General features: G+C 34.7%; 1 protein-coding gene across 2 annotated transcripts; it reads left to right on the top strand.

The window, feature by feature from the left end:
- Nucleotides 1-217: 217 nt before the first annotated feature.
- LOC105785398 (protein TONSOKU) lies at nt 218-12,312 on the top strand. Of its 2 annotated transcripts, XM_012611477.2 has the most exons (20): nt 218-562; nt 1,144-1,941; nt 3,237-3,413; nt 3,796-3,887; nt 5,129-5,227; nt 5,419-5,894; nt 5,984-6,027; nt 6,110-6,370; nt 6,690-6,837; nt 7,582-7,698; nt 8,229-8,329; nt 8,474-8,594; nt 8,792-8,904; nt 9,880-9,991; nt 10,212-10,316; nt 10,398-10,464; nt 10,578-10,698; nt 10,806-10,979; nt 11,331-11,448; nt 11,531-12,312. In XM_012611477.2, the coding sequence occupies exons 1-20, from the start codon at nt 287-289 to the stop codon at nt 12,052-12,054; spliced, it is 4,044 nt and encodes a 1,347-aa protein (XP_012466931.1). In that variant the 5' UTR covers nt 218-286; the 3' UTR covers nt 12,055-12,312. The 2 variants fall into 2 exon arrangements, with proteins under 2 accessions (XP_012466931.1, XP_012466932.1); XM_012611478.2 differs by lacking the exon at nt 11,531-12,312 and having other exon boundaries at nt 11,267-11,404.
- The last annotated feature ends 211 nt before the right edge of the window (nt 12,313-12,523 follow it).

Genomic DNA, 12,523 nt, shown 5'->3' with positions numbered 1-12,523 from the left:
AATTAGAGTTACCAAAATAAAAATACAATAATTTTAAACTGATTATCTGAATAATTTACCCTAAAAAAGAGTGAATAGCAAACAAAGTCCTGTCCAAAATCTGGATTGAGATTTGGGTCTGGCCCAGATCCAAGTTTTGGCGGGAGATCTAATTTTTGGCACCTGGAATTATTTGAAAAAAGAGAGCATTTCCCCCTCCAAAAAAAAAAAAAAAACCCTTTCCTTGGCTTCAGACATATGACTAACATTTGCAGTTTCCAGACGAAGATCGCCAATCGCATCTGAGATGGCTCGCAGCGAGGAATTACAGATAAGCACGGCGAAGCGTGCGTACAGGAATGCCAAAGAGGAAGGGAATAGGCAGGAAGAGGCGAGGTGGGCAAATGTAATTGGAGATATTCTCAAGAATAGAGGAGAGTATGTGGAGGCGCTCAAGTGGTTTCGAATTGATTACGATGTTTCGAACAAGTATTTGCCTGAAAAACAGTTGCTTCCCACTTGCCAGTCTCTTGGCGAAGTCTATCTCAGGTTGGAACATTACAAGGACGCCTTGATTTATCAGGTAATATCTTTTTCTTTCTCTCCTTTTTGTGGCTGATGGTGTTGCGGTCATTTGAACTTTTAGGGTTGTTGATTGGTCAGTTTAGAAGAGAGGTATCTTTTATTTTCTAAATTTAAATGAGGTTTGGAGAGGTATGTGACGCGCTGGTATGTGAAAGATCATTGCGGGTGGGGCAAAGTTCTTACTGATATTCAAGTTTTGGAATATGAATTAGACTGCGATCTACTTGGGTGGAGAGAGAATGCAGAAAACATGAAGGAAAATGCGGGATTTAGTTGGTGATATTGAATCTTCATTGTTTTAAGGCAAAAGGTTGGTCATATTGAATCTAGTCACGTTATCTTCTGCAGATGGAAAGCTCTTAGGCAAAAAAAAGGTTGCTATTCAGTTTAGTTCTCTATGGGTGGTCCAATAGTTAGAACTGAGACTAACTTGGATGCACTAGGTTCAAATTTTGAGAATTGGAAGAGTTTTGCCTCCCACTTTGTAGTCCAAAACCCAGTCTGTCTCATAGGCACCACAAACTAAAACTCAGTTTGGTGTGTTCCTTATTAATAAGTAATTATTATTTTTTATTGCAGAAAAAGCATTTGGACCTTGCTAAGGATGCCAATGATCTTGTTGAGCAGCAAAGAGCCAGCACACAACTTGGGCGTACCTATCATGAAATGTTTCTAAAATCTGAAGATGACCATTACTCGGTGCAGAATGCCAAAAAGTATTTCAAGTCTGCCATGAAACTTGCCCAGACTCTCAAGGAGAACCCCCCTAATAATAAGTCTTCTTTTCTCAAAGAGTATATTGATGCACACAATAATATAGGAATGCTTGAAGTTGACCTTGATAACTTGGATGAAGCACTGAAATTTCTCGCTAAAGGTCTGGCGATATGTGATGAAGAGGAAGTCGTTGAGGATGATGATGGGCGTAGTAGGCTTCATCACAATCTAGGAAATGTCTATATGGAATTGAGGAGGTGGGCCAAAGCACGTGAACATACTGAAAAAGACATAATGATTTGTAAGAGAATTGGACACCGCCAAGGAGAGGCAAAAGGGTACATTAATCTTGGTGAGTTGCATTACAGGGTTCAAAGGTATGATGAGGCAATACTTTGCTACCAGAAGGCACTTGATTTGGCAAAATCCATGGAAGATGAGGATGCTTTAGTAGCACAAATTGATCAAAATATTAAGACTGTAAAGGAAGCTATAAATGTAATGAATGATTTGAAAAAAGAAGAGCAAAATCTCAAGAAGCTGAAAAGAAACATGGTTATTGCAAAAGGAACACCACAGGAGCGCAAGTTTCTTCTGCTCCAGAATTCATGTCTTGATTGTCTTATTGAGAAATCAGCTATGATCTTTGCATGGTTGAAGGTTAGTACCTGTTGCACATGAATTTTCCTTGCTGTTGATCCTTTTCAAGCATAATTGAATATTATTGCAGAAGACTGTTTGAGGTAGCATCTAATTATTTATCATTATTATTTAAATCTCCCTGAAACCTGTGCATTGGAAATGATTGCACCAAATTTTTGTTATGCATTATGCTATAAAAAAGGTTTAAAATTAAATGATCTGCCATTGCTTTTCTCTTCGTTTTTTTGGCTCAAAAAGTTATCCCTCAGCTTGCTGCTTTGTCTAACTGAATGTGGAAATGGGTTTTCCAGAATTCAATTGTTCCTATTCCGATGTTCCTTCTTCTAGTTGAATGGAATAAATTGCATGGATGGGATTTTTTAATTTTTCTGTTGCATCTTTTTCCGTTTTTGTTATTTTTATGCTGTAAAGGGTAAAGTGTTTGTTTACACATAATATAGCTAAATAAAATTCATAGTACTTTCAAATAGATATTCTGGATACTTAATGAAATTAGATGGCAGCTCATTTATTATTTTGGTAAATTACCTTCTGTTATACCAAGGAATTTTTGTTTTGGATATGCGAAAGATTATTGTATACTTTTAGAAAAATATTGGTGTAAGCATAGAAAGTGAATAAAGCAGGAGAAAAGTTAATTCAGGGATGTTGAAGAATACATGTGATCCAGTAGCATTAGACTCAAACTATTTTCAGTGGATAATAGAAACATAGAAAAGTAGGAGTGAGACAATTTACCTAGGCTGTCCAAAGTGAGTCTCTGTAAAAAGTAAAATTTCAGTAAGGAAACCGGGAAACTACTGAATCATGAATTTCTGTGGCTACTGGTGCTGATATCCCAAAGCTACTGTCCAGTAAGGAAGACAAAGTTGCTTGACTTCTTGAAAGAAGACCACATAAATTAGGCTAGAGGAGAACCTAAGCCAGAAGATGACTAAGTTAACTTGTGTAGGTATATAAGGCTTCTTAATGGGCTTCCATAGTGTAAGTAAACCACTTAGTTTCTTAGGCTTAGCATGCATCAGAGCTTATTATTCTAGTGTTGAGAGTTTTCACCTTGAGATTCTCATTTTCAGAGTGTGATACTTTCATGTGCGCTTCTAGCAGCACTTTTTAAAAAATATATATATTTGTAATATCTTAGCAGGATGTAAAACATGCAACTACCGGTCTGTCTATTGCCTTTGACTTTTAAAGCAGGCAACAACTGCCAATATCTTCTTGCATGTTCTGCCAATATCTTTTTGCATCTTCAACGTAGTTGTGCTTATGTTTTGAAAATTTATGTTTAGCATCGTGAATTCGCAAAAAGGAAGAAGCGTATAGCAAGTGAGCTTTGTGATAAGGAAAAGCTAAGTGATGCATTTTTAGTTGTTGGAGAATCATACCAGAAGCTCAGGGACTTCAGCAAAGCCATTAAATGGTACACAAAGAGTTGGGAAGGATACAAGTCAATCAAAAATCTGGAGGTGTGCCTGATTTTATGATCTGCTAATATGACTCATCTTTTATTGTTTTACAGAAGTATAATTAAACAGGAAGCAAATATTATTTTATATATTTTATTTGTACATCATCTTGATAGTCCAAGTCAATCAGAAATCTGGAGGTGAGCTTGATATTAGTTTCACGATCTGTTTATATGTTTCTCATTTTTTATTATTTTACCAAAGTAAAATTAAACTGAAAGTAGCAATTATTTTATATTTTTATTTGTAAATCACCTTGATAATCCAAGTACAAAATGTAGGGTTGGTCCTGCTTTAGGGAAGGGTTTTGTAGTCTATTCCTTGTTCATGAATGTCTTTTGCGATTGGAGGAGTATAGATTGTTGAATGTTATAATTTTCAGGGTCAAGCATTGGCAAAAATTAATATAGGTCATGTTTTGGATTGCAATGGTGACTGGACTGGAGCACTTGAGGCATTTAAAGAGGGCTACAGGTCATTTTTCTTTTCTTTAGTCTTTTAGGTACCCTTTTGGTAAGTTTTCAATTGTCTGTTTACTATTTTCATTTCCTAAATTGTGGAATCAGCCAAAAATTATTTTGTGCAAAATACTTTGAAATGGCTAAAGTTTCTGACATGAATCATGTTTTTCTTATTTCCTACTATTTGGGAAACAAATGGAAATGAATCCTTCGGTGAAGTCTGCCCTTTGAGCTATCTTGAATACACATTAGAAGTGTTCTTCCGCCAGCCCTTTTAATTATGGATTATATGATAAAACTGACAATGTGCTGTATGATAGGCAATCTAAGTATTTATAGAATAATAACTAATCAATTATGAGCACGATATAGAATACATTTTTTTGCTCAGGAATAGGTTAATATTATTAAAATTAAAGAGGCAGAAACACTGCCATATCGATTACAATCTCAAAATAGACTGTATAATCCCAGCATGGAACAATGTCATAAACAAGCAAACAATCAGCAATCCCCTCAATACAAAAGGAAATCATATCTTAACAAGGAACAGCTACATTGGCACCAAATTTGCAATCACTTCAGACTTGGAGTCACTGGCTTCCATCAAGATTCAACTTATTGATATTTTCAAACACAGCTAACACATTGTAATAGCTTCATAAACTCTATAACATTGGTCAAGATGTCCTGCCATTACCTGTTCTATATGAATCTAAGCACCTTCGTTTATATTACATCAATTGTCCCATGACTCTCCTCGCAAAATTGTTGTTTCAATTGACTTCTAGAATTGCATATGCTTTGTGCTAGATGATATAGGTGAACAAGGTTTAATTACTGCCATTGTCATGATACTTCATAAAAGAAGATTTAACCTGATTTTTAGGACACAATAGAACTGTTAATTTCGAGGCTGCAAGAGTGACCTTTGCATTTCTGAGCGCTATCTTTCATGTTGGGAAGTTATTAAAAAATTGTAAATTTTATTAGTGCAACCAAAGGATGCAATCATTGTTCCTTTGCTGTTATTGGATGCTTTGGTTTTTACTTTTAGGTGTTGATTGTTGAAGATATGACTAAAATGTATTCCAAATCAATGTGTACCACTTAGGCAAATTGCAAGTCTTTGCAAACAAAATTTCTGATCATGTTCTCATAGGCCATTTTTAATTTTTTAAAATCAGCCTTGTTAACTCCTACTTGCTTTTTAAGTTTGAAAGTTTAATTTTGATCTGTTATCTCATACTGCAGGATTGCTGTTGAAGCTAAACTTCCTTCCATTCAGCTTTCTGCACTAGAGAATATGCACTATAGCCACATGATAAGATTTGACAATGTTGAAGAGGCCAGGTAAATTTGTTTACATGAGCCCTGATAAGGTAGCTGCTTGCTTTTAACTTTTATGACCTGCTAAAATATAAATTGAAGTTTCTAAAGTTCTAAAGATAACTTGTTGACCTTCAAGTTTTTGAGGGTTTAATATATGTGATATTGCCAACATTGGACTTTTTATTATTGCTGATGAAAACCGATTTTATTAGGAGGTTGCAGCTTGAAATTGACAAACTGAAGCAGTCAAAAGTGGAGGAGCTTGATGAAAAACATATCGCAACAGATCGCTGCTCTGAAACAGACACAGAAGGAGATGATCATTGTTCAGATGACATGTCTAGTGCATGCTTGGAGGTTTTGCGTAAATCCAGTTCTAATGGATCAGTGCCTTTAGCAGCTAGTGGAGAGTCAAATGATGATTTACCTCTAATTTCACTTATCCGACCCAGCAAAAGATCACCCAAAGATAAAACAACTGACACAGCAAATAACAATATTTCTAAGGAGCCAGATGAAACTTCTCCAAAAAGTTTGTCTAAATCAACAAGTAATCAGCAAACAGTTGTTGGACGTAAACGTGTCCGTCTAGTCCTTTCAGATGATGAAGGTGATGTGCCTCATCAAGTAGAATGCTCAGCAAGAAGACTGCATAAACGCCCAGTGGATTTTGCTGCTTCAGATGAATGTTAGTTGGAGTATTTTAGATATGATTTTTTCTGGGTTCCTGTTAAAAGTTTAAGTAGTAACTTAGATGTAGCTTTTACCTGACTGCAGTTACAAGGAAAATCAGTCCAGCCAGTTCTGATGATAAATTGCAGGTATACAAGCAATAGTAGTCCCAAAGAATATTGTTAACCTCGTCAACTTGGCGTACCGTTGCTTAATCCTTTTGGTTTGCAGGATACCTCACCAGTTGCCTCCAGAAGTCCCAGCAGGCCGTGCAATCTTGTCAATATTGAAGAAAGCACTTGCTCATATAAATCTGTGGGCAACAGAACTGTTTCAAATGGGAAAAATACCAGATCTCGGAGCAATGCTGAAGTTGTTATTGGTTCTGATTATGCTGATAGCGCTTCAAAATGTGACATCAATGATTCTGAAAACTTATTGCATAGATATAATTCTCCTCTCAAATTGCAAGCTACTGATAATGAGGTTGATGTGAGTATTTCTTTCTTATGTATAGCTTAATTTGGTCTGTTAATGACTTATTGTTGTTGTATTTGGTTTGAATATTCTCTGTGAAATCTTTGGCTAATTCTTTAACTTCTCCTTAGACTAGAGCTCCAACAATAGGTGTGGAAAATTGAAACGCAATGCTATAATGTAAAATTGGTTCTTAAGAACCTATAATTGTTCATGTGCGTTGTTGTGAAGCATAGACAGTCTTAATGGTCTTATGCATTTTTGTGATGTTGCTATAATTTTGAGTTCTGTTGTTTGCTTACTCTGCTAATTTATGCTGTTGTGCTAATTGCAGGGCTGCATGGAATTCAAAATTGATGACAACAAGATAAATGTGGCAGTGAGCTCATTTATGGCTGCTGATAAGATAAGCATTGAACCTTTGAAGGTTGAACTAGCTTGTTTATACTATTTGCAGCTTCCTGTAGAGAAGAGATCAAAGGGTAGGGTCTTATTGTTAAAATTTTCCACTTTCTTATTTCATCAATTCTGGGTGGGTGAGCACTGTATTTTGCTAGAAATTATTAGTTATCTAGATTCACAAAGCAACTTGTTACAATTGAATTGAGAGTATACTGAAGCATTGTAGCAATCCTTATGCTTCTGTAGCAACTGAAATTAGGAAAAGATATCATAGTGTTTCAAGAATCAAGATATTGACCAAACCACCGGATTTGAAAATCTAGTAAAATATTTAGTCCCAAATAATTCTTTATTTGAAGTAAAGAGGCAGTGCTCTTCAGAGATTATGGCTTGTATGATATGATTGTTGCTGCTTGCCTGTGAAATGTAATAGAACCAGCTTTGATGCTCAGAGTCAAAGCTTCCAAATGGTCCCAATGAGGAATTGTATAACTCTTCTTAGTAATGAAAATCGTGGGTCAAAAATGGTTATATCTTATATGGTTGGAGATAAGGACACTGAAATAGTACATGCACTTATTGCTTGTCATCAGGAATTGCTTTGGGTATCAGTTCTTTAACAAAAATGCATGTCTGTCTCTGTATGTATATGAAATGAAGATAGCTTTTCCAGTGGGAGCTGATAAGTTCTTCAGGTTGCTACCTACTGTTATTTTTTTTTCTTCACTCATCATTGGTTATAATAACTGCGTTTTTACTCTTCTTATTCAATAATCTTTTTTTTTTCCAGATTACCAACTGTTTTGTGAATGGTGTCTTATTAGGTCTGTTGCCTATCATTCAAAACATGGAATGTGGTGGAAGACCTCTAGAATCCATTGAAAATCTTGATTCACTTAGGAATCATCTGATGAACGTTTCGGTTGATGTGCTGATCAATGGTATGTGTAACAATTGGTTTCTGTTGTCTGAAGCAAGGATATCATCTTGTCTTTTCTAGTAGTCCCTGCAGACTTGGGTTCTGTTGCATGTATTTCGGTGCTTCTGTGTTAAAACTAATTATTGCAGTTTTGAAGTCTGTTTCTTTCTTTTTCGTGTCATGTTGCTAAGACTAAATCCTTGTGGAGTAGTTTCAATCAAGTCGTCTGAACAGGATTTTAGCTTTATAGCATGGAAAAGTACCCCTTAGATGTTTAATCCTGTTTTTGATGCTCTATCAAATGGTTAATCTTGTGGATGGTTCTCTGAGATGTTTCAGAATAAAGATCAATAAGTGAAAATATGAATCTTAATGTTTTACAGTCTACACATGTTTAGGATGAATGATACTGTGGACTTCTTGAACATTTTCAAACAGAAATAGTTACCAACTTTTTCCGTGCATGATATTTTCAGTATTGCAATCTCAGTACAACTTTTTCCTCATTGAACTTCTTTGTAAGTGAGATCTAAATCATATTAATCTTCACAGGGTGGATCCAAAAGCGCTTGATGAAGCTGTATATCGACAGCTGCAAAGAACTATGTGAGACACCGAATATGAAGTTGCTTAAAAAATTGTATGTTTCAGAGGTAAGACTGAAGATTTAACAGCGTTTGCTGGTGATTCTATAATTTATAGTCTTTAAATATTCTACAAATGAGGCAGGGTAGCCTGTTATATTACCAGTTAGAGCCTAAATGGTTTTCTTCTATTTTCTACTCTTTGTTTACCAGGTAGAGGATGAAGTCAATGTGTCTGAATGTGAACTGCAAGATATATCAGTAATTCCATTGTTGAATGCCTTGCATACACACAAAGGGGTTGCACTGCTAGATCTTTCTCATAACTTGTTAGGTGATAATATCTCATTCTACTCCATCTTCCCAATAGTGTGGATGCTTTGATCAGACGATATTGTTTGCTCATCCTTTATTTTGATATACTTATAGACAGAAGGAGTTTGATTATTTCAGCTTGTAGCTTTTCTTGAAAGTGAATAATCCTGCATTCCTTTTATTAAACTAGTGGTCCATTTGGTGATTGTTTTCCAGGAAATGGAACAATGGAGAAACTGCAACGGTTTTTTTCATCATCAGGCCAAAAATATGGTGATTTGACTTTGGACTTGCATTGCAATAGATTTGGTCCAACTGCTCTATTCCAGGTAGGTAGCCTATGCTATAACCTTCTTTTCCCAGCAATTGAGAGCTTCATATTTTCTTATTTGTTCCACTCTTTTTTGAAAATAAACAGCATCCATTTTTTTTTTAACTTATAGCCTTTTCTGTTTATATTGGAGTTCATACATTGGGATAATGTCATAAATACCCTAGAGGCTTTAATACGGTTTACTAGAGACGATGATGTGAGTGTGCATATAACAAATTAGATGATGACATCAGTTATTGATTTTTAAAATATAATTAAAATTTATAAATATTAATATCTGAAAAAATAAGAAGAGAAATATTTTAAAATTACAAAAAATTCTTTTAAAATTTAAAGAATAAAATATTTAATTAAAATTTTAAATATATTTCTTTAAAGAAATAATATTTAAAGAAAATATAAGAAAGGAACATTAAATATAAAATTAAAAATATTTAAAAAATTATTATTATTTATTATTTCCTTTCTTTCTTCCTTTCTCTTCCCTCCCACCCTAATCTGTCCTTCATCTTAGCTATTTGAGGCTGAATTTGGATTGGCAGACTGGTTTCAGCCAGAAACAGGGAGAGAACGAAAGGGAAAAGAAAATGGAAAAAAAAATAGCAAAAATTATAGTGCTAACATTCAAGTATGGCGTTTGCAGTCAAACTGCACATGTCACTCCCATCATAGGAAAGAAAAGCTATGTCAGTTAAAATTTTAACAGTGGCAGTTACGGGTCCCAAATTAATGAACAAAATAAAAGTACCAAATAGACATTTTAAAAATAAATATACTATATTGGAAAATTGATAAATCTGGAAGCCATTTGTGACGTTATCCTATATATTTGAACACACCCTTTAATTTTTCCTTCTTCCAACGTTGAAGCATGGAAGTCAACTAGTTATTTTTCTCACTTCTTAAATGTTGCAAGAATACTTAGATTTTTCAGAGAAATAGACTTCTAATTCTTTAAGTTATTCATTAGATTTGTGAGTGTCCTGTGCTCTTCACACGACTTGAAGTGCTTAATATCTCTGGTAATCGTCTCACTGATGCATGTGGATCATATCTTTCAACCATCCTTGAAAAGTGCAGAGGTAAATTGCATTCATCATCGTTCATACGATTTGATATATTACATTTAGTAAATAGCTTATCAGTAGCTTTTCCTTATAACAATAGTGTTATACATCAAATAATTGTAGCAAGGCTTCCCGGATTGACTCTGTCTATTGTAAGATAAAGAATATGCTTTGTATTATTTGAACATGAATTATTTTGCTCGAGTATATCAGCTGATGCCTCTTTTATCTTTAGCCCTGTATAGCTTGAACATAGAGCGGTGTTCCATTACTTCTAGAACAATTCAAAAGGTTGCTGATGCACTGGATACTGAATCTGTACTATCACAACTTTTTATTGGTATGCTTATCAAATCAGTGAATAGTTCCATTTAGTCTTTTTTGTTTATTGAAAGCTCTCTAATCATCACTATTGTGGCAGGTCATAACAACCCTATTTCTGGGAATGCTATCAGTAGTTTATTGGGCAAACTTGCTATTTTGAAGAGGTTTACAATAAACAGATCTTTTTTCTCGTCTTTCTTGAAGTAGTTTTAATAAATGGAGAAGCACCTAAGCTTCAAGCTAGCTGACATTGAAGTTCTTTTTTTTTTCTTTTCAGATTTTCAGAATTTAGTCTAAACGGCTTAAAACTAAGCAAGACCGTGGTTGATGGCATTTGCCACCTAGCTAAAACCTCATGTTTGTCACGACTGATGCTAGAGGGCACCGCTATAGGAACTGTAAGCAATTTTCATGTTACCATGTTTTTTATGTTAATATCAGTTTGTTTAGTGTACAGGTTAAGTTTCTTCCTCTGATTGTGATTGGATTCTGATGCCATTTATAGGATGGAGCACTAAGATTGACTCGCTCATTGTTCAGCTCGACTCAGGAGCCTTTGAAACTTGATCTGTCTTTTTGTGGAGTAGCATCTACATACATTTATGAACTTAACACTAATGTTATTTTCATTTCTGGCATTCTTGAGCTGCATCTAGGAGGAAATCCCATTATGCAAGAGGTTTGTCTTATATCAGATTACAACAATTTTATTGTATACAAGTACTGCAGAGAATGTTTAAATTTTATAGATGTGTGAACCACAGATCTTGGGCTTTTGACTCAGGTGCACTGAAATCTGTGATAGGTCTATAGTATATTGACCATTTTTCTTTAATTTAGACTACTTACTGGAAATCTGTAGCTTTTCTGTGTACCTCTTTTGGTTTTACCTTAAATTTTGAAGATTGAACATGAAAGAGCCATCCATTGCAGACCAGTCTTGACTATAAATTATTTCTTTTTCAGCTTTGAAATCCTGAATATGAATTTAAAATTACTGTGTGGAATTTGATGGGAGCTATGAAAACAGGGTGGCAATGCATTATCATCACTGCTTTTGAATCCTCAGTGTTGTCTAAAAGTTCTGAACCTGAAGAAGTGTCAACTGGGGATGGCTGGGATTCTTCAAATAGTTCATGCATTAGCAGGTTATATTACCAATTCCAGTATGATTTTTTATGTTTTTATCAAACTCCAATTTTCTAATTGCTATTTTGGTTTTATTCTCAGAGAATGAATCTCTGGAAGAGCTCAATCTTGCTAATAATGCTGATACGGATAAGCGGTTGGGTATACTATATTGTAAACCGGCAAACAGTTCAGAATCCTCACAGCCAAACCACATTGTATCTGAACCATCTCTTAATCCATGTTCATCAAAGGAATTTGATGAACTTGACCCCAACTACAATAAGCTTGAAGTTGCTGATAGTGAAGATGATGAGGTTAGGGAAGAAACAGCTGCATCTGGATTCAATGACAGCTCTGCAAGCTCATGTCAAAGAAGAAACTCAACTTTGGAGTGCCAGTTCATTCAAGAGCTTTCCATTGCCATTGGATTAGCAAAACAGTTGCAGGTGTTAGATCTTAGCAATAATGGGTTGTCAGTTCAAGCTTCAGAAGCTTTATATAATGCTTGGTCATCAGGTTCAAGGGCTGGTTTATCTTGGCGGCACATCAAGGATCAGATAGTCCATTTGTCTGTGGAAGGAAATAAGTGTTGCAGACTCAAATCCTGCTGCAAAAAGGATTGAATGTCTTCTGCTGGAATTTCTTCAAATCTTTAAGCATTTTAGCATCAGTAACTATGCAGCATGACTTCTCCGTTGGTTCTGGTAAGTTGCATGTGCATATCACATTTATAGTAACTGCGCATCATTGTAGCAATGCATTTATATGACTTCTTAGGGCACGTTTGGTTCGCTGTAATAGAATAGAGGTGTAATGAAATAAAGGCATAATAGGTAATCTTTTTGTTTGGTTGAATGGAATGGAATAGAGGCGTAATAGTATTCTTGTGTTTGGTTGAATGGAATGATGTTATAATAGCATATGAAAAAAACTAAAATGACTAGAATACCCTTAGCAGAATTTTTTTTAGGTAGATGATTATTGTTATTGTTATTAAATTTTAATAAGATTATTAATATAAATAATAAATAATTTAATCATATTTTAACATAATTATTATTAAATATATAATTTAATAAAATTCTTAATATT

Source organism: Gossypium raimondii, chromosome 11 (assembly GCF_025698545.1).
Source record: "Gossypium raimondii isolate GPD5lz chromosome 11, ASM2569854v1, whole genome shotgun sequence".
Taxonomy (NCBI): Eukaryota; Viridiplantae; Streptophyta; class Magnoliopsida; order Malvales; family Malvaceae; genus Gossypium; species Gossypium raimondii.
This window is presented reverse-complemented; position numbering and strand designations above follow the sequence as displayed.

Bases quoted from the DNA above. Each gene is read 5' to 3' on its own strand.
- LOC105785398 (XM_012611477.2), top strand. From the start codon at position 287: ATGGCTCGCAGCGAGGAATTACAGATAAGCACGGCGAAGCGTGCGTAC. The intron at 9,992-10,211 runs GTAAATTGCATT...TTTTATCTTTAG, and splicing joins CATCCTTGAAAAGTGCAGAG to CCCTGTATAGCTTGAACATA. The intron at 10,980-11,330 runs GTTTGTCTTATA...CTATGAAAACAG, and splicing joins GAAATCCCATTATGCAAGAG to GGTGGCAATGCATTATCATC.